Genomic DNA, 17,152 nt, shown 5'->3' with positions numbered 1-17,152 from the left:
TCTCAGGGTCCTGGGATCGAGCCCCACATCGGGCTCTCTGCTCAGCAGGGAGCCTGCCCCCCCCCCATCTCTCTCTGCCTATTTGTGATCTCTGCCTGCCAAATACATAAACAAAATCTTTACAAAGAAGAAAAGTGAATGGGTCTTAGCAGTCCGGGGAGGAAGTGTTTCCCGCCTCTCCTTTGTGCCCCCAAACTGCGGCGGCAGGGGAGGTGGTCCCTGCAACCCCGGTGGTGGGGGCACCTCCCGGAGCCCTGCAGCTGGGCCACAACATGAGGTCATAGTAACTTGTGTATTAACCGTAACCAGAACAGGGCCAGAGGGAAGGGGCCAGGGGAGCCTGATAATTGGGGGTTAAGGCTGCCTGTTGGGAGCCACAGTATGCCCCTGTCCCCGATCAGCTGTCCTCAACACGGTGCTCCGTCAGGCCACCCAGGCCTGTCTGCGGGACTTGGCGCTCGTGTCCTCCCCGCCCGCAGCCTCTCTCCGAGAGGGGAGCCGCGCGGCTTGCCTTGCTCGGGCGCCTCCTGGCATCGGCTCTTCATCCTTCCCCGAGCATGGCGATGGAAACTTCCAGCTGTTTGCCTCCTGATGGGGGTAGGAGAGCCGAGACCAGCCCGGCCCCCGGCCCCAAGTAGAGGCAGCGGCCAGGGAGCCAGGGGGTCCTGGGTGAATCCGGAGTTGCCTTCCTGCAGCTCCCGCACCAGGGCCCAGGGCCCTTTCTCAGACCCGCGCTCCTGTCCCCCGACGGCCCCACCCCCAACCTTCAGTCTCCGTGGCCCGCACCACCCCTCAACTCTGCCCATGGCCCTCTGTTAATTTGGCCAACAGTTGGTTAGGGCCCCACTGTGCTCCTGGGACTTTGCGGGACAAGGAGGTTCTCCCCCAGGGGCCGAGGCCCAAGGCCCAGGGAAGCAGGTTGGGAACAGCTGCTGGCCCCGTACCCAGGCCCTCGCAGGTTTTCATCTTTGTCTGCTGTTCCTTTCCTCTGGAAATGCTTCCTCCCAACACTCAGAACCAACTGTCCCACTCACGGGTTCACACGCCACCCTCCTCCGTGCAGCCCTCCATGACTGCTTGGTGCCCCTTCCTGAAGGACTCCCTTGCCCTCCCAGAGCCTGTGGGACGTGGCAGCTGCCCCAGGCAAGGCCTGGGCTCACCCGTCCGCATCCATCAGGCGAAGACCTGACATGGCTCAGTCGTGGTCGCTGGGCCCGGGCCCTGCTCTTGTCTCCCCAGGCCGACCTGGGCAGCTTGCCGGAGATCGAGAACTCCCTGGCCGTGTTCTGCATGGCCACCTATGGTGAAGGGGACCCCACGGACAACGCCCAGGACTTCTATGACTGGCTCCAGGAGACTGACGTGGACCTCTCCGGAGTCAAGTATGCGGTGAGTCACCCCAGCTTCCCTGCCGCAGCCTCTCCCCAGCCTGTGGCACCTCCCCTGGGCATCTGGCCCCCCGTTGTGTCCCAGCAGAAAGCTTCCCGTTCCCATCTCCTGCTCATCAGCCAGGATTGAGAACAGGGGGCTTCAAGCTGGGGGTGCCTGCAGGGAAGACCCGGGGAAGGCTGCTCCTGGGACAGCCCTGTCGTCTGCCCCCCGCCACTTTGCTCCCAGGGACACTGGGTACAGAATACAGGCGAGAAAGGTAGACCAGGCTGGCCCAGATTCGGAGCCCTGGGGCGGGGGCTGAATTGCCTACTGCCCCTCCCAGGGTTGAGGCTTAGAGGCTGCAGGTCACCTGGAAGCCCACCACTTCCAGGGGTCACAGTGGCCCACCTCACAGTGCCAGGTGTCTGGCAGCCGTGGAGGCCTGAGCCTGTGGCATGGCTGCCTAGGGGGTGGGGGTACTCACCCCGACCCCGGAGCTGGCCTCAGACCCGCCTTTCTGTCCACACAGGTGTTTGGTCTTGGCAACAAGACCTACGAGCACTTCAATGCCATGGGCAAGTACGTGGACAAGCGGCTGGAGCAGCTCGGCGCCCAGCGCATCTTCGAGCTGGGCATGGGCGATGACGATGGGAAGTGAGTGCCTGGTCCCGCCCGGAGCCCGCGGGGTCGGGGGTCAGGGCCGACCGCGCACACGAGGGGAGCGGAGCGCAAAGCCACACCTCAGCAAGCCTCCTGCGGGGCATCACCCAGGGCAAAGGAAGGCGGTCCCCGCCCCGTCCCTGTCCCCACTTTTGCCTCGCCCCCTCCTCTCCACCAGCCCGGCGCGGAGGGCAGCTGCGCCCGGTTAGCACAGACCCTCCAGATGCTGCCCGGCGCCTTGGGTTACATCCCTGAGCGGCCCTCGGGCTGCGTGGGGCCGGGGGCTCCCGAGGGCTGGGCTCATTCATTCCCTCTGGTCTCCAGCCTGGAGGAGGACTTCATCACGTGGCGAGAACAGTTCTGGCCGGCCGTGTGCGAGCACTTCGGGGTGGAGGCCACCGGAGAGGAGTCCAGGTGAGACGGGGCCCGTGGGCTGGGGGGGGAGAGCCCGCCCGGTGGGGTCCCAGCGAGGACACCAGAAGCCAGGAGCAGCTCGGGCACAGCACGAGGGCCCCAGGTCCCAGCACTTGGGCTCTGCCTGCAAGTGCTGGGTGGCAGGGGGCTTCCTTATGTTCTTATGAAGCGGCCTCGAAGCCCGCGGAAGCTGGGCTGCCCCAGCCCTCCCCGGCTCCTCGTCTGCTCGCTCTCCTTCCCGCCACCGCTGGGCCCTCCCCCTGGAAGGTGCGGTCTCTGGCCCTGGCCCTGAGGCAGCCTCCCCCCCTCTCGGGCCCCTCCCCATCTCACCCCGTCTCCCCTCCCCAGCATCCGCCAGTATGAGCTTGTGGTCCACCCGGACATAGACCCGGCCAAGGTGTACGTGGGGGAGATGGGCCGTCTGAAGAGCTACGAGAACCAGAAACCGTGAGTTGAGCGCGCTCGGGGCTCCGGGCGCCCGGAGGACCTGGCAGCCCCTTCATCTCCACCCTCCCCCGGAGCGGGCAGGGGTGGGGGCACCCGCGATTTCATCCCCACCACCCAGGAGGGCATAAGGCCTAGAGCAGAGAGGCGGAGGCTGCCCCGGCCTCTCCCAGTGGTCCCCCCAGGCCAGGCCACAGCAGCTGGGAGATGGGCCCTGGGCCATCAGCACTTCCGGAGACACAGCTCCGGAAAGACCCTGGGGCGGGGAGGCCCAGATCTGCCCAGACCACGACAGCATAAGTCTGGCCGAACTTTGGCAGAAGGGCTCACCTGCCTTAATACCCCCCTTGGTATCTGGACTTTGTCCAAACACAGCGTTCCTCTCTTGGGCCCCCGACTGCCACCCAGGGCAAGTCCCCCCAGTATTCCCAGGATTTTAGACCAGCGGCCCTGCTTTAAGAGGGAAGTGCACGTTTCAGTGACTGTGCAGGGTTCAGCTCTGTTGGTGCCCGGTGCAGGGCACGTGGGGTGAAGGAGTTCTGCTCCGTGGTTGCCGGGGGGCCCCGGGCCCCTCGGTTTGGGGGAGCCATTGTCAAGGGGGTCTGGTTCTCCTGTGCACACAGCCCACAGGTAGCGTGTGGAGGGTCTCCTGGATTTTAGGGGCCAGCCTGTTTCCTGATCTGCAAACGGAACCGATAACCTAGCTCTGCCCGCTCTGGGGAGTTGTTGGGGGGCACTGCTTTGGATCGGGCTGGGAGAACCTTTTACATAACTGGGAGAGCCTTGCTGGGGCCCTGGAGGTCAGCTCTGAGGTTCCCTGTGTCCTGTGAAACCCGAAGGCTCCGTGGGGGCGGGGAGATGCAGGCGAGCCCCGGCCAATCACAGAACCGCTCTCTTCCCCACCCAGCCCCTTCGATGCCAAGAATCCGTTCTTGGCTGCGGTCACCACCAACCGGAAGCTGAACCAGGGAACCGAGCGTCACCTCATGCACCTGGAATTAGACATCTCCGACTCCAAACTCAGGTGCCGGCGGCTGCCCCCTGCCTCCGCCCGCCCAGGGCCTCCGGGCTGCCTTCGCCACCGGCCCAGACGCCTCCTGAGCCCCACGTTCCCCTCGACCCCCCCAGGTATGAATCCGGGGACCACGTGGCCGTTTACCCAGCCAATGACTCTACCCTGGTCAGCCAGCTCGGCGAGATCCTGGGTGCCGACCTGGACGTCGTCATGTCCCTGAACAATCTCGACGGTGAGTCCCCGAATCCACAGCCCACCCCCCACCCCCCTGCCGAGCCCCCACTGTCGCGGGTGCTGGAGCAGACCCACAGGTCAGCGGCCGCTGAGCCCGGTCGTCCTGTCTCCCCGCAGAGGAGTCCAACAAGAAGCACCCCTTCCCCTGCCCCACGTCGTACCGCACAGCCCTCACCTACTACCTGGACATCACCAACCCGCCGCGCACCAACGTGCTCTACGAGCTGGCCCAGTACGCCTCCGAGCCCTCCGAGCAGGAGCAGCTGCGCAAGATGGCCTCGTCCTCGGGCGAGGGCAAGGTGGGCCCTGCCCTTCCGCCACCCGCACCGGGTGCCGCCGCCTCGGCCGTGTGCCCCGCGCCCGCGTCTCACCCCGCTGCCGTCCTCCGCAGGAGCTGTACCTGAGCTGGGTGGTGGAGGCCCGGAGGCACATCCTGGCCGTCCTGCAGGACTACCCATCCCTGCGGCCTCCCATCGACCACCTGTGCGAGCTGCTGCCCCGCCTCCAGGCCCGCTACTACTCCATCGCCTCGTCCTCCAAGGTGCGGGGCGGGCTTTGGGGGGGCAGGGGTGCTCCGGGCCGCGGGGCTGCTGACGGCGCTCGGCCTGTGTCGAGCCGGCCAGGCGGCTGCTGGGAAGGGGCTTCTGAGGAGCTGTGGGGGCCGCAAAGGACCAAGCAGGGGGTTGGGGGACACCCCAGTATGGAGGAGACTCCGGCAACGGGCCCCGGGGAACCAGGGCCTGGGGCGTACTTACCCCGGCCCCGCCCCGACCAGGTCCACCCCAACTCCGTGCACATCTGTGCCGTGGCCGTGGAGTACGAGACCAAGGCCGGCCGCGTCAACAAGGGCGTGGCCACCAGCTGGCTGCGGGCCAAGGAGCCGGCCGGGGAGAACGGCCGCCGGGCCCTGGTGCCCATGTTCGTGCGCAAGTCCCAGTTCCGCCTGCCTTTCAAGGCCACCACGCCGGTCATCATGGTGGGCCCCGGCACCGGGGTGGCTCCGTTCATCGGCTTCATCCAGGAGCGGGCCTGGCTGCGGCAGCAGGGTGAGCGCGCGCGCCGGACGGGTCCCGTGAGGTCGGGCGCACACCCCCACCCCTGCCCCGAGGCCCCACCTCACCCCTGCCCGCCACCCCGGCCCCCGCAGGCAAGGAGGTCGGGGAGACGCTGCTGTACTACGGCTGCCGGCGTGCCGACGAGGACTACCTGTACCGCGAGGAGCTGGCCGGGTTCCAGAAGGACGGCTCCCTCACCCAGCTCAGCGTGGCCTTCTCCCGGGAGCAGCCGCACAAGGTGAGGCCTCGGGCCGGCCCCCACGCCGCGGTGCTGGGACCGTGCCGGGACCGTCACCCTCACCGTGCGCCCTCACCCGCAGGTCTACGTGCAGCACTTACTGCGGAGGGACAAGGAGCACCTGTGGCAGCTGATCCACGAGGCCGGCGCCCACATCTACGTCTGCGGGTGAGTGAGGGCGCGGTGGGGGGGCGAGGCCGGCCGGCCCGTGGGGGGCCCTTGCCCAGCGCTTTCCTTCCTGCCCTAGGGACGCTCGGAACATGGCGAGGGACGTGCAGAACACTTTCTACGACATCGTGGCCGAAGGGGGGGCCATGGAGCACGCACAGGCCGTGGACTACGTTAAGAAGCTGATGACCAAGGGCCGCTACTCCCTGGACGTGTGGAGCTAGGCCGGCCCCGCGGGCCCCACAGCCCGGCTTCCTGGGATCCCCGCCCTTGCTCCCTCCCGCCAGTCTCCTGTCCGCAGGGCCCCGTTCTGGGAGGCGGGCTGGCAGCGGGGACCGGTCCAGGCCCCGGGACACGGAGTGTGTTCGGGGAACATTCAGGCCCCTCGGGGCTCTACATCCGGGGCTCTGCGCAGCTCGGCCGAGCCCCAACCCCTCCACGTTATTTTCAATGACTGTAAATAATTTTAAATAATCTCTGCTCCTTGGAATAAAGTTCTGTTTTCTGTATTTGCTATTGCTTGAGTAGGTCTGGGGTCTCCCCGCGTCTACTTAACTCAGAACGCGGAGAGGCCATGTGGTGGCGGCGCCAAGGCCCCGCCTGACCCTTCGGAGAGCACACACCTCGGGGCGCCTCTCTGCCACGCTTCCTTTATTCAGGCTGCCGGCCCCCCGCTCCCTGCAGGCCCGGCCCTCCTCTCCGGCGGCGCCTTCGGGGCCCACAGGGCCCACAAAACCCCAGGGAGAGCAGAAGAGACCCTCCCGCATGAGGCGAGGCCCCTACCGCCCCAGCAAAGGGGACAGAAGCCCCTGCCGGGCCAGGGGCACCGGAGGGAGCCGGGCAGGCAGGCCTAGACTCATTCTTTCTTGCTCCCACGCCTCTGACTGTGGAATTTCTGGTGCACGACCCGCAGGGTGGTGAAGAAATTGCCGAGGAAGAGCAGGAGGAAGGGGAAGCCGCACATGAGCACCTGCGGGAGGAAGCGGGTGAGGGCGGGGCCGGGCGCCCCTTGAGGGTCCCCACCCCCCAGCCCAGGGCCCCGGGCTCACCTGCCACTCCTTGCACTCGGGGTCCCGGGCCAGGCTGAACAAAGTCAGCGCGTTGAAAAGCTGCCAGAACTGGGAGGGATGGAGGGTTTCAGACAGAAGCCGGTCCCCACGACGGCCCAGAGCCAGCGCCGGGGATGCGGCCGGACACACGGGGCGGGGACGGGGCGGGGGCCGGGCAGAGACAACTTACGTGTCCGAAGAAGAGAAAGGGCAGCAGGAAGGTGAGGCCGCGCCACATCCAGGACTGGAAGCCCTCTGCGGGGGAGGGGCGGACACGGTCTCAGCCCCGCGTGGTCGGGAAAGGCCCCCGTCAGGATGCCCGGGAGCGGAGGCCGCACCCGACTCACCCACAGTGAGGTCCATGGTGTGCCTCTCGCCCAAGGCCCGCAGGCGGTATAGACAGCCGCTCTGGTAGTAGTACTGCAGGAACTGCACGAAGCCTGGGCCGGGGAGCAGTGGAACTGGGCTCGGGCCCAAAGTCCCCACCGCCCTCCGGCCTGCTCCCTGTGGGAGGGGGTTCCCGTGTGGAGCAGCGCCCCCCGAGACACTCACTCTGGTACATGGAGAAGGACAAGAACTGGTTCCGGAACTTCTGGTACATGAGGCCGTCGGGCCTAAGGCAGAAAGCGGAGGAAAGAGCAGGTAGAAACTCAGGGACACCCTGGGTCTACCCCGCGCCCCCCTGCACCCCAACCCCCACGCCCCGGGAGCCAATCTGGCCACTCACCACGTCAGCATGACTCCCGACAGGAAAGTGGACACGTAGTGATGGAAAACCCACCAGCCTTTGATCCTGTGGTGGGGAGCGGCGGTCATTCCGTCCCCTCGGCCCCGAGGGATCGGAGCTTGGGCACAGGATGCCAGGCTGCGGTGGGAGGAAGCCAGTCCCCCGCCCCGCCCCCGCCCCGGAGCAGGCCCGCCCCGGCCTCACGCACCGGGAGCCGTTGTTGATGAGGATGCTCTCGCGGATGGTGAGCGTGCAGTAGTACCAGACCAGCAGGAAGTTGAAGGCGGCGTCCGTCACCCTGCGGAGGGCACAGAGGGTGGGCGCCGGCGCCGGCAGGGAGCGGGGTGCGGCCCCGAGCGGCAGGACACCCACCTGGAGTTGAGGAGGAAGCGGCAGGTGAAGGAGATGAGGAGGAGGAGGATGGTGAGGTAGAGCTTGAACTTCTCGTACTCGTCCTTGTAGGCGAACCTGGGGGCGCGCACACCCGGGGCACAGGCTGGGGTGCCGGAGGGAGGCTCCCGGTCCGGACAGGCTTCCGCAGGCGGCTCGGGCCGGCACCCCAGGGCTGAGCCTGGGAAGCGGGGGGGGGGGGGGGGGGGGGGGGGGGAGAGGCAGGACAGAAAGGACCAGGAGGGCGGAGCACAGGGCTGGGACAGCACTTACTTAGCCTGCTTGCTCAGGAGTGTCACGTTGACATTGCCCAGGACCAGGCTCAGGTACAACCTGCAGGAGGGGGAAGCCAGGTAAGGAGAGGCCCCCACTGAGGGGAAAGCCAGTGGCACAGAGCAGGGGGGCCACCTGGCCTCAGCCCCACGCCCCCAGAGGCTTAGGGTTCAGACCTGGGGGGCAGTGCAGACCGGCTCCACAGGAAGGAAACACGGGGCACAGCCTTTCTGCCCGCTCCCCGGGCCTGCTGCTGCCTAAACCAACATCCCCTCGTCTTCCCCCCAACCCCAGCTCCCCACCGAAGGGCCTCCAGGGCAGCCGGGCTCTCCCACCCCGTGGCAGCCGGCCAGAAGCTCCTATGGCCCCCGGGGGCCTGGGCAGCACTCGATGCCTGTGTGCACGCCCGCCCCCAGGTTCCCACTGCCTCCAAGAACCTTCCGCCCTGAGTCCGCCGGGACACCCGCACCAGGGCCATAGCAGGGCCCCCACCCGGCCGGGAAGGGCCGCCTCCGAAACTCTGCTCGCGCTCTGACCCCGAGTGCCCGGCATCCCAAGCTGGTTTCGCCAGGTGGACCCTGGCCCTCACGGAGGCTTCCAGGGCCCCCCGACCCTGGTCTTTCCTGAGCCAGCCGAGTCCCCAGGGCCCCCTCCCACGGCAGCCACTTTCTTGACCACCGGACCACCCCCAGCCTCCTGCCGCCGCCCCTCCCACCGATGGAGCCTGTCTGGCCAGGCGAACCTGAGAGGTGACCACGTCCCACGTGTGCACGACACGGCGCACCCACTCGGGCTGTGGGCACAGGTTCAGGGTACTTAAGGGACTTGTCCCAGACCGCGAAGAGACGAGGGGGTACAGCAGGCACTTGGCCCAGCCGCCTCTCGGCGTCGCCACCGGCTCCCTACACCCTCCCCACCGAGGCCTGGTCAAAGCCTCCATCCAGGCTGACATCTCTGAGGGGGTGGGGGGGACCCTCCTCACCGGCTCCAAACACTCTCCCACTGCAAGTGAGAAGGGCCCACGCCCTGCCCTTCCCACCTCCCCAAGGGTGTCCCTTTGCTGGGTCTGTGCTCCGGGGGCCCTGGCCCCAGCTTTCAGCAGGGAGAGGCGCTCCAGTCTTCCCTGGGTACCGAGTAACACCAACCCCCGAGCGTCCGCTTCTGCTCACAGCTGAGCTTCTGAAGAGCTGCCGCGTTCGCCTGGCCCCCCCCAGCTCTCTGTCCCCCATTAGCAATCTCCACCTCCACTGTCCTGCAGAGCGCTCCACCCCCGGGACGCCCCGGAGACGCCGCCCCTCCTGTGTGGCTCTTGACCCGCCCCCTCACCCCGGGCCGTCTGAACCGAGGCTACTGGCCGCCCCTCACTCCCGTCGTCCCCAGGGACATGGCCCTTCGCAGCCATCTTGCTGCCCCAGGCCTCCGCTGGGTGATCTTTCCTCACCCTAGGGTTGTGCACTGGCCCCTGCCATCCCCCTCGGTGACTGTGGCTGACCTGAGGGTCGCTCTGCCCAGCCTGCTGGGCCCGAACCTGGCTTCGCCTCCTGTCTCATCACCACCTGCCACCCTGAGCCCTGGCCACACACGCACACAGTCTCCACCCTCCCGCGCCTGCCAGGCTCCCTCCTCCTCGAAGCTCTCCGCTCTCCCTGACCTCCAGGCTGGGCGAGGGGTCCCTCACTGCGCTCCCCCATTCCCTGTCCTTCCGCCACAGAACACCCGTCTCCGGGAGCTGTCACCGTCGCTCGAGCCATCTCCCCAGCCTGACGGCTCAGCCCCCAGCGGGTCCAGGGACCATCTGCCGGCCGACTGACGGGGCAGAGGAGCCCACGCTTCAGGCCGCTCTCCCAGGGGCATCTGGGCACTGGGCTTGGGGGAAAGGGGTCTCACCCATTCTTCTTGGGCAAATAGGCCTCCATATCGAAGAAGAGTCCCTGGCGCTCCTTGATCTGGTTCTCCAGCTCCTGGGCGGCCTCCCTGGCCCCTGACTGCAGGGAGCGTTTGCATCTGTAGGTTGGGGCACGGAAGCCAGAGTCAGGGCGGTCCCCCCTCCCCCAGGGTATCACATAGGACACCTGCGGGGCAGGAGATGAACATGGCCCCACGGGGCGGGGAGAGGGGAGAAGCCGTGCCCTGGGACACTCAGGAGTCAGTGTCTGCTCTCCGTGCACCACAAATCTGACCCCCAGCCTTAGGCTAGGGGGTATGGAGGCTTGGGGGGGTCACGGGGGAGGGGGGTCCTCACTGTTTCAGGACAAGAGCAAGCTCCTGGAGCTGCTTCTTCTGCCGAGTGATGGCGCTGGTACAGCCGTTTTGCAGCTTGGTCAGCTCCTCCAGCTTCAGGCGGTACAGCCGGTGGGTCTCCTGGGGAGCAGGCAGGGAGCCAGAGTGAGCTGGGGCCTGCTGGGTAGAGAGCGGGGCTCCCCGGGAGGGTCTGAGCGGGAAAGGAGTCAGCCAGCCGAGGGACCCCCTGAGATCGCCCTCTCCCCGAGGCAGGCCAGGAGAGGGGGCTCCCTCTGCAAGCCCAGAAGCCCTCACAGCAACAGACCAGGTCCCAGGAGCTTTGCTGAGTCTCCGCCCACCTACTAGCTGTCCCCACCCCTCTGTCCCACCCAGAGTCTGGCTTCCAGGCGCAAGGGTCTCCCTTCTGGACCAGTCAGGCTGCCTGAAGCCACTGTGGTTCTCTCAGACCCTCCTGCCTGCCCAGCCTGCTGCTGCAGGGGGAGCCGGGGCTGCCCCAGCAGCCTGCCTCCCAGGTTAAAGGTCACCAGGCTTCAGCGCTAGAACTCCTGCCGTGGAGACCAGTCCTTTTACCCCTCCCCCCGCACCTTTGGCCCCAAGCCTCCCAGAGCACTTTGCCCCGGTGGGTGAGTTTCCAGAAGAGCAGCCTGCAGACAACCAGGAGCAGCGTGAGGAAGGTCAGGCCGGGGTGGCCAGGCTGAGAAGCAGGTCTGCCCGGCCCGCACTCAGGCAGGACCACTAGCCTGAGCAGCCTTGGTCAGGCCTGGGGGTGGCAGGAAGGGGCTGGCAGGAAGGGGCTGGCAGCAGCCCAGGAAAGAGAAAGGCAGGACGAGTCCACAGCTGTCCGGGCTCCGTCCTCCCCCGGTCTTGTTTCTCGTGCCCTGCAGGGGCCACCACGCCCCGTAAGAACCCAACACAGGCCACATCTGCCTGCCAACCACTTCTCTCCTGTCTGAGACCCGCCGCCGGCTCCCTGCTGCCTCCCCACAGAAGCGCACGGTCCACACGAGCCAGAGTCCCACGGTTCCTCCCAGGGGCTCCCTGGCCGCATCCCAGAGGTCCCAACCCCGCCCAGGCCCACGAGCTCCCTGGAGGGTCTGGTCCACCCGCTTCTGCCCTCCCTCGCCTTCCAGCGGCCACACAAGCCTGCCTCGGCGGGTGCTGTCCTTCAGGCTGGACGGGCGCCGCCCCCACCCAGGCATTGCCCCTGGACACTCGCCCTGGCGGGGCCGGGCCCTCGGGACCGCTCCCCCTCCGGGCCGCTCCCCCGCCGCACTCAGCCCAGACCCCAGCGCTGCCCCAGGGCGGCTCCAGCCACGCCGGCGCCCCCAGCATGTTTGCTGAGTGACTGACCCAAGGCCGGGCCCGGCCGGCTTCGACTCAGGCGGCCGCTCCCCTGGGAGAGGACGGGGCTGGGTCAGGGTCGCTTTCCGGGGCCTCCACGAAGGCCCCAGGTGCGCCAGGCTCCGCGGGTTTGCGCCGGGGTCGCGGCCGCGGGGGCAGCGCCGGACACACAACCCAGGCCGAGGGGAGGGTCCCGGCTAGGACCCCCAGGACCCGGGGCCTCGCCACCCTCTGGAGCGACGCCAGGGCCCACGACCCTTGACCCCGAGCCCCCCACTACCTGACCCGCGGCTGCCCGACCCTTGACCTCGAGCCAGAGAGCCGCGGCTCAGGGCCACTGGGCGCCCGCACCGGCACTCACCTGGATGCTCTGGAAGTCCTGCTGCAGCTCCTCCCAGTCCCGCAGGCAGTCCCCCAGCGGGCCCGGGGCCGGGAGATGCATGGCTGCCGGGCCACGCGCCGGACAAGCCGAGTCGAGGACCGCGCCGCAACCCCGGCCCGCCCGAGTAGCCTCCGCCGCCTCCGCCGCCGCCCCCGACCGCTTCCGGGCTCGCGCCGCCGCCGCCACCAATGGGAAATGGCCTGCGCGGCCAGCGCGCTAGCCCCGCCCCCGGTCCGAGCCAATCGGGGACCTGGGCGGGGCCGGGGCGGGCCCAAGGGCAGCAGGGGGCGCTCACCCCGCGGCGCTCGGCGGGCGGGGGGCTTGCGCGCTGGTTCCCGGCCGGGGCTCGGCGGGTCGTGCCAGCCGCGTGCGGCGGCCCACAGAGCTCCGGCCCGTCGTGCTGGCAGTAAACCGAGACGCACGGAGGTGACCCCGGCCTCGAAGACTCTCGTCCTTGGGAAAGCGGCGCCTCTGCAGGGGGAGGATTCTGAACCTCTCTTCTACGGCGGCCGCCGGTCGCCCTGACCCTAGGCTCGCCCTGACCCCACGCTCGCCGCGGCGGGTCTTCCAGAGCCCGCAGACGGCCGGACCTAACGCACAAGCTATTCCGCATCGTGCCCCTGATGGAAACTTCCCAGGGCTCTGCCCTGGAGCCCCCAACCCACAGAGCCATCGCTTGCAGCCAGTCTCTGTCCAGGCTCCTGTCCTAACTGATCCCAAGCCTGAGTCCACGGGACAGCTCTTACCTTAGAGCAAAACCCCACTCCTTGAGGGCTTGGCTTCCGTAGGGGAGCCGGGGGGGGGGGGGGCGGGGGTGCTCCCCCCTCCTGCAAAGAGTCCTGGGAGGGAAGATGACCTTCACCTCTGTCCCTCCCCAGCTGCGCACAGGGGGCAGGCACAGGGGGCAGGGAGTGTCTGCTGAGTGACGTGGACATCCTAAATTCCCTGTCAGTCCCGACGCCTGCCCTCTCCCGACTGGGGCTTCGGGTGCAGCCAGCGCTGGGAAGTGCGTTCTGAAGAACAGTCCCTTTAAGACCTGAGGAATTTCTAGAAACAGGGGTGAAGGAGATAGGAGGGGTGGAAATCTCTTCTTGAGGAACCCAGCCAGGAGGAAACCAGTGGGAGGAAGGAAAGGAAATCCGAACATGACATCGACGGGCATAGTGGTGGGGAGGGCTGGGACCCGGGGTGAGACAAGACTGTATTTGTGCCAGGAGCTTCCCAGCGCTGCAGAGCCTGGCACCTGGGCCAGGACTGGGCCCGGCGGATCTCCACCCGTGCACGGGCACTGCGACAGCCTGTGAGCCAACCGAAGACAGGGGGAACCCCTGGAGCTCCTCCCAGCCAGCCTCCGAAGGTCATGGGGGCACGTGGGACAACTGCTCAGAAGCTCAATGCTCTTCCAGAAGCAGCCTCCATCGAGTTGGGGGGAGGACCCTGGGACGGGGGTTCTCCCAGAGTCTGGGCAGAGAACACCTGCTCCAGGGTGTGGACGAGGAGCCAGAGCAGAGCTGCAAGAGGCTGACACAGGACTCCAGGCGGCAAAGGCCTTCTCTTTCCACACCAACCCAGTTACACGGCCTGGCCCACTCCCCCCGGGCGGCCCTCAGGACCCGGAGCTGGACCACAGGGAAGATCAGTAGAGCGGAACCAAGATGTCTGTGACGGAGTCTCCGAGGATGACCTTCTCCCACTCGGACAGCTGAGCCACCAAGCCCTGGCTGGGATGCACGTTGTTTTTGCACTTCTTGACATGGGCCCAGGACTTCTGTCAATGCAAGGAGGAGAAAGCTGACTTCGGGATGGGACCAGGGCCTTTCCACCTACATACAGCGGCGGGACGAGAGGCATCTGCCCAGGGGCCAGCAGCATGGCTTTGCGGCGGGACACAGAGGCAGCAGCAGGCCAGCGCCGATGCAAGAGTCATGGGAGCCGCGCTCTGTCTTGAGCAAGTCCCTCTGCTGCTGGACATGGAGGCAGGGACCCCTCCTACTTCAGATGGCCCCCGTGAAGCTTCAGACAACGTGGGTGAAAACTCCCGTGGGCAGGAGCACACCACGGCCGCGCCCGGCACACAATGCCACCTCCACGAAGCTTTGCACTGTGAACGGATAAATTCACGGGAACGGGAAGAGCACTGCGGGGGGAATTCTCCAAAGGAGGGAAACCGGAGCCGCTTGCTCTCAAGTGTCCACCTTAAAACACAGGAAGGAAGAAGACAAGCCGGTCTCCATCTAGACTGAAGCCAGAGGAAAAAGGAAAAGGTCAAAGCGGGGCCTCAGCAAACTAGGAAGAGAAGAATGCACCCGAACGTCATCAAGGCCATAGACGACAAGCCCACGGGTGACATACTGGTGCAAGATGGAAAGCTTTTCCTCTAAGATCAGGAAAAGGACACGGATGCCCGCTTTTATCACTTCTGCTTAACATTCTACTAGAAGTCCTAACCACCAAAGGGGGGGGGGGAGCGCCACAGGGAGTCCAAATTGGAGAAGTAAAATTACCTATTTGCAGATGACATGGCTGTATGTGTAGAAACCCTTTAAAGATTACACCGAAACAAACATCTGTCAGAATAAATGAATTTAGCGATGTTGCCCCATTACAAAATCCCACACTCCGAATCAGTTGCCTCTGTATACATTAATGATGAAATCCAAAAAGCCAATTAAGAACAAATTCCACTTTACAATGGCATCGAAAGGAATCTGATTATTTAGGAATAAATTTAACCAAGGAGGTAAAAGACCTGTACGAAGCATGGTTGGAAGAAACTTAAAAAGACACAAATAAATGGGAAGACATCCTCTGTACGTGGCTCAGAAGACGATACTGTTAGGCTGCCGGGACTACCCAAAGCCTCTGTAGATTTAATGCAATCTCTACCAGATCCCAGCAGCATTTCTTGCAGAAACTGAGAAACCCATCCTGAACTTCATATGAAATCGCAAGAGACCCCAAATGCCAAAACAATCTTGAGAAAGGAGAACCGCACTAGAATTCTCGTGCTTCCTGATTTCAAATCTCTGAAGTTATTACAAAACTACAGTGATCCAAACAGTGTGGTGTTGGCACACAGACGGACATTTAGACCAAAGGAACAGGACAGACGGCCCAGAAATAAGCCCTCACACGTAGGGCCAAGTGGCTTGAACGAGACTGCGAAAACCATTCGGAGAAGAAAGGGCAGTCTTGTCAACAAACGAAGCTGGGAAAGCTGGAAATCCACACACAGAAGAGCCAAGCTGGACCCCTATTTCACAGCATGTGCAAAGATCAAAATGATTGAAGACTTAAATGTGAGAGCTTAAACTATAAAAATCCTAGATAAAAACAGAGGAGAAATGCTTTATAACTTGGATTTGGCAATGATTTCTCTAAGACATCAAAAGCACAGGTGATTAAAAAATGGGCAAATTGGGATGCCTGGATGGCTCAGTCGGTTAAGCCACTGCCTTCAGCTCAGGTCGTGATCCCAGGGTCCTGGGATCGAGCCCCGCATCGGGCTCTCTGCTCATCAGGGAGCCTGCTTCCCCCCACCCCCTGCCTGCCTCTCTGCCTGCTTGTGCTCTCTCTCTCTGACAAATTTTTTTTTAAATCTTAAAAAAAAAAAAAAAAAAAAAGGACAAAGTGGACTACATCAAAATAACGAACTTTTGCTTAGTCTCGGGAAACAGACAGAAGGTTGCTGGGGGCTGGGGGAAGGGATGGGGTGGCTGGTGATGGACATTGGGGAGGGTATGTGCTATGGTGAGTGCTGTGAATTCTGTAAGACTGATGATTCACAGACCTGCACCCCTGAAGCAAATAATACATTACATGCTAATTTTAAAACTTTAAAAATAACAAACTTCTATACATCAAAAGACATGATCCACAGAGTGAAAAGGCAGCCACAGGATAGGAGGAAACATTGCCAAATCATGTATCTGATTTACGTTCAGGTGTTCATATGAAGAATATAGAAAGAGCTCCTCAAACTCAACCAAAAAAAACCCCAAACAATCCAATTTAAAAATAGGCAAAGAACTTGAATAGACATTTCTCCAAAAGACAGATAAATGATCAATAAGCACATAAAAAAATTTGCTCAACACCACTAATCATTAGGGAAATGCAAATCAAAACTACAATTAGATACCACCTCACATCCATGAAGATAATTATTATATTTTTTAAAAACCAGAACACAACAAGCATTGGCAAGGGGGTGAAGAACTTGAACCCTTCTGCAGTGTTGGTGGGAATGTAAAATGGTGCAGCCGCTATGGAAAAACAGTATGGAAATTCCTCAAAAAATTAAAAACAGAGGGGCGCCTGGGTGGCTCAGCTGGCTAAGCGTCTGCCTTTGGCTCAGGTCATTTTCCCAGGGTCCTGGGATCGAGCCCCGCATCGGGCTCTCTGCTCAGCGGGGAGCCTGCTTCTGCCTCTTCCTCTTCCCCCTCCCACTCCGCTCACGCTCTGTCTCTGGCTTTCTCTCAAGTAAATAAATAAAATCTTTTTTAAAAAATTAAGAATAGAGATACCATATAATCGAGCTATTTCACTTCCGGGTACCTACCCGAAAGAACTGAACCCAGGGTCTTGAAGAGATGTTAGTACACCCGTATCTGCAGCAGCACTGTTCACAGTGTCTAAAACATGGGGGAACCCAAGCATCCATCAATGGACAAACAGAAAAACAAAACATGACATACATACACCACGGAATATTATTCCGTCTTTAAAAAGAAGGAAATTCTGACACACGCGACAATATGGATTTTCTCAACAATTATGAGAAGTGATATAAACCAGGCAAAAAAGAGACAAATATTGTATAATCCACCGATAGGAGGAGTCTAGAGTAGCTGAAATCACAGACACAGGGAGCAGAATGGTGGTTGCAGGGCTCGGGGGTGGGGAGAACAGGAAGTTACTGTTTAATGGGTACAGAGTTTGTTTTACAAGACGAGAAGAGTTCTGGGGATGGATGATGCTTAGAAAGCATTTAATACCACTGAACTGTACACTTTTAAAAAAAATGTTTTAGGGACGCCTGGATGGTTCAGTCAATTAAGCATCCAACTCTTGGTTTTGGCTCAGGTCATGATCTCAGGGTCATGAGATCAAGCCCATATCAGGCTCCACAGTCAGTGTGGAGTCTTCTG

General features: G+C 63.1%; 3 protein-coding genes across 9 annotated transcripts in view; 1 reads left to right on the top strand and 2 right to left on the bottom strand.

Annotated features, from left to right (window-relative positions):
- Positions 1-6,108, top strand: part of LOC131819793 (NADPH--cytochrome P450 reductase) — a 59,953-nt gene extending 53,845 nt beyond the window's left edge. For all 4 annotated transcript variants that reach the window (XM_059155132.1, XM_059155135.1, XM_059155133.1 and 1 more), the window contains 12 exons: positions 1,240-1,389; positions 1,901-2,025; positions 2,356-2,445; positions 2,794-2,892; positions 3,797-3,913; positions 4,018-4,136; positions 4,256-4,437; positions 4,530-4,679; positions 4,914-5,184; positions 5,286-5,431; positions 5,514-5,599; positions 5,679-6,108. In XM_059155132.1, the coding sequence (XP_059011115.1) occupies positions 1,240-1,389; positions 1,901-2,025; positions 2,356-2,445; positions 2,794-2,892; positions 3,797-3,913; positions 4,018-4,136; positions 4,256-4,437; positions 4,530-4,679; positions 4,914-5,184; positions 5,286-5,431; positions 5,514-5,599; positions 5,679-5,823 (1,680 nt within the window). In that variant the 3' untranslated portion in view covers positions 5,824-6,108. The remainder of the gene's footprint in view (positions 1-1,239; positions 1,390-1,900; positions 2,026-2,355; positions 2,446-2,793; positions 2,893-3,796; positions 3,914-4,017; positions 4,137-4,255; positions 4,438-4,529; positions 4,680-4,913; positions 5,185-5,285; positions 5,432-5,513; positions 5,600-5,678) is intronic.
- A 127-nt stretch (positions 6,109-6,235) lies between these two features.
- Positions 6,236-12,174, bottom strand: TMEM120A (transmembrane protein 120A). The gene is made up of 12 exons (XM_059155136.1): positions 11,982-12,174; positions 10,281-10,399; positions 9,926-10,042; positions 8,039-8,098; positions 7,748-7,843; positions 7,584-7,673; positions 7,376-7,441; positions 7,201-7,262; positions 6,996-7,088; positions 6,839-6,903; positions 6,649-6,717; positions 6,236-6,569 (listed from the first exon to the last, which is right to left on the bottom strand). The coding sequence occupies exons 1-12, from the start codon at positions 12,060-12,062 to the stop codon at positions 6,456-6,458; spliced, it is 1,032 nt and encodes a 343-aa protein (XP_059011119.1). The 5' UTR covers positions 12,063-12,174; the 3' UTR covers positions 6,236-6,455.
- Positions 12,175-13,535: 1,361 nt separating this feature from the next.
- STYXL1 (serine/threonine/tyrosine interacting like 1) overlaps positions 13,536-17,152 on the bottom strand; it is a 55,319-nt gene continuing 51,702 nt past the window's right edge. For all 4 annotated transcript variants that reach the window (XM_059155139.1, XM_059155138.1, XM_059155142.1 and 1 more), the window contains one exon: positions 13,536-13,770. In XM_059155139.1, coding sequence (XP_059011122.1) covers positions 13,639-13,770 — 132 coding nt within the window. In that variant the 3' untranslated portion in view covers positions 13,536-13,638. The remainder of the gene's footprint in view (positions 13,771-17,152) is intronic.

Source organism: Mustela lutreola, chromosome 17 (assembly GCF_030435805.1).
Source record: "Mustela lutreola isolate mMusLut2 chromosome 17, mMusLut2.pri, whole genome shotgun sequence".
Classification (NCBI taxonomy): Eukaryota; Metazoa; Chordata; class Mammalia; order Carnivora; family Mustelidae; genus Mustela; species Mustela lutreola.
The sequence above is the reverse complement of the archived record's forward strand: the minus strand, read 5'-3'. Positions and strand labels throughout refer to the sequence as shown.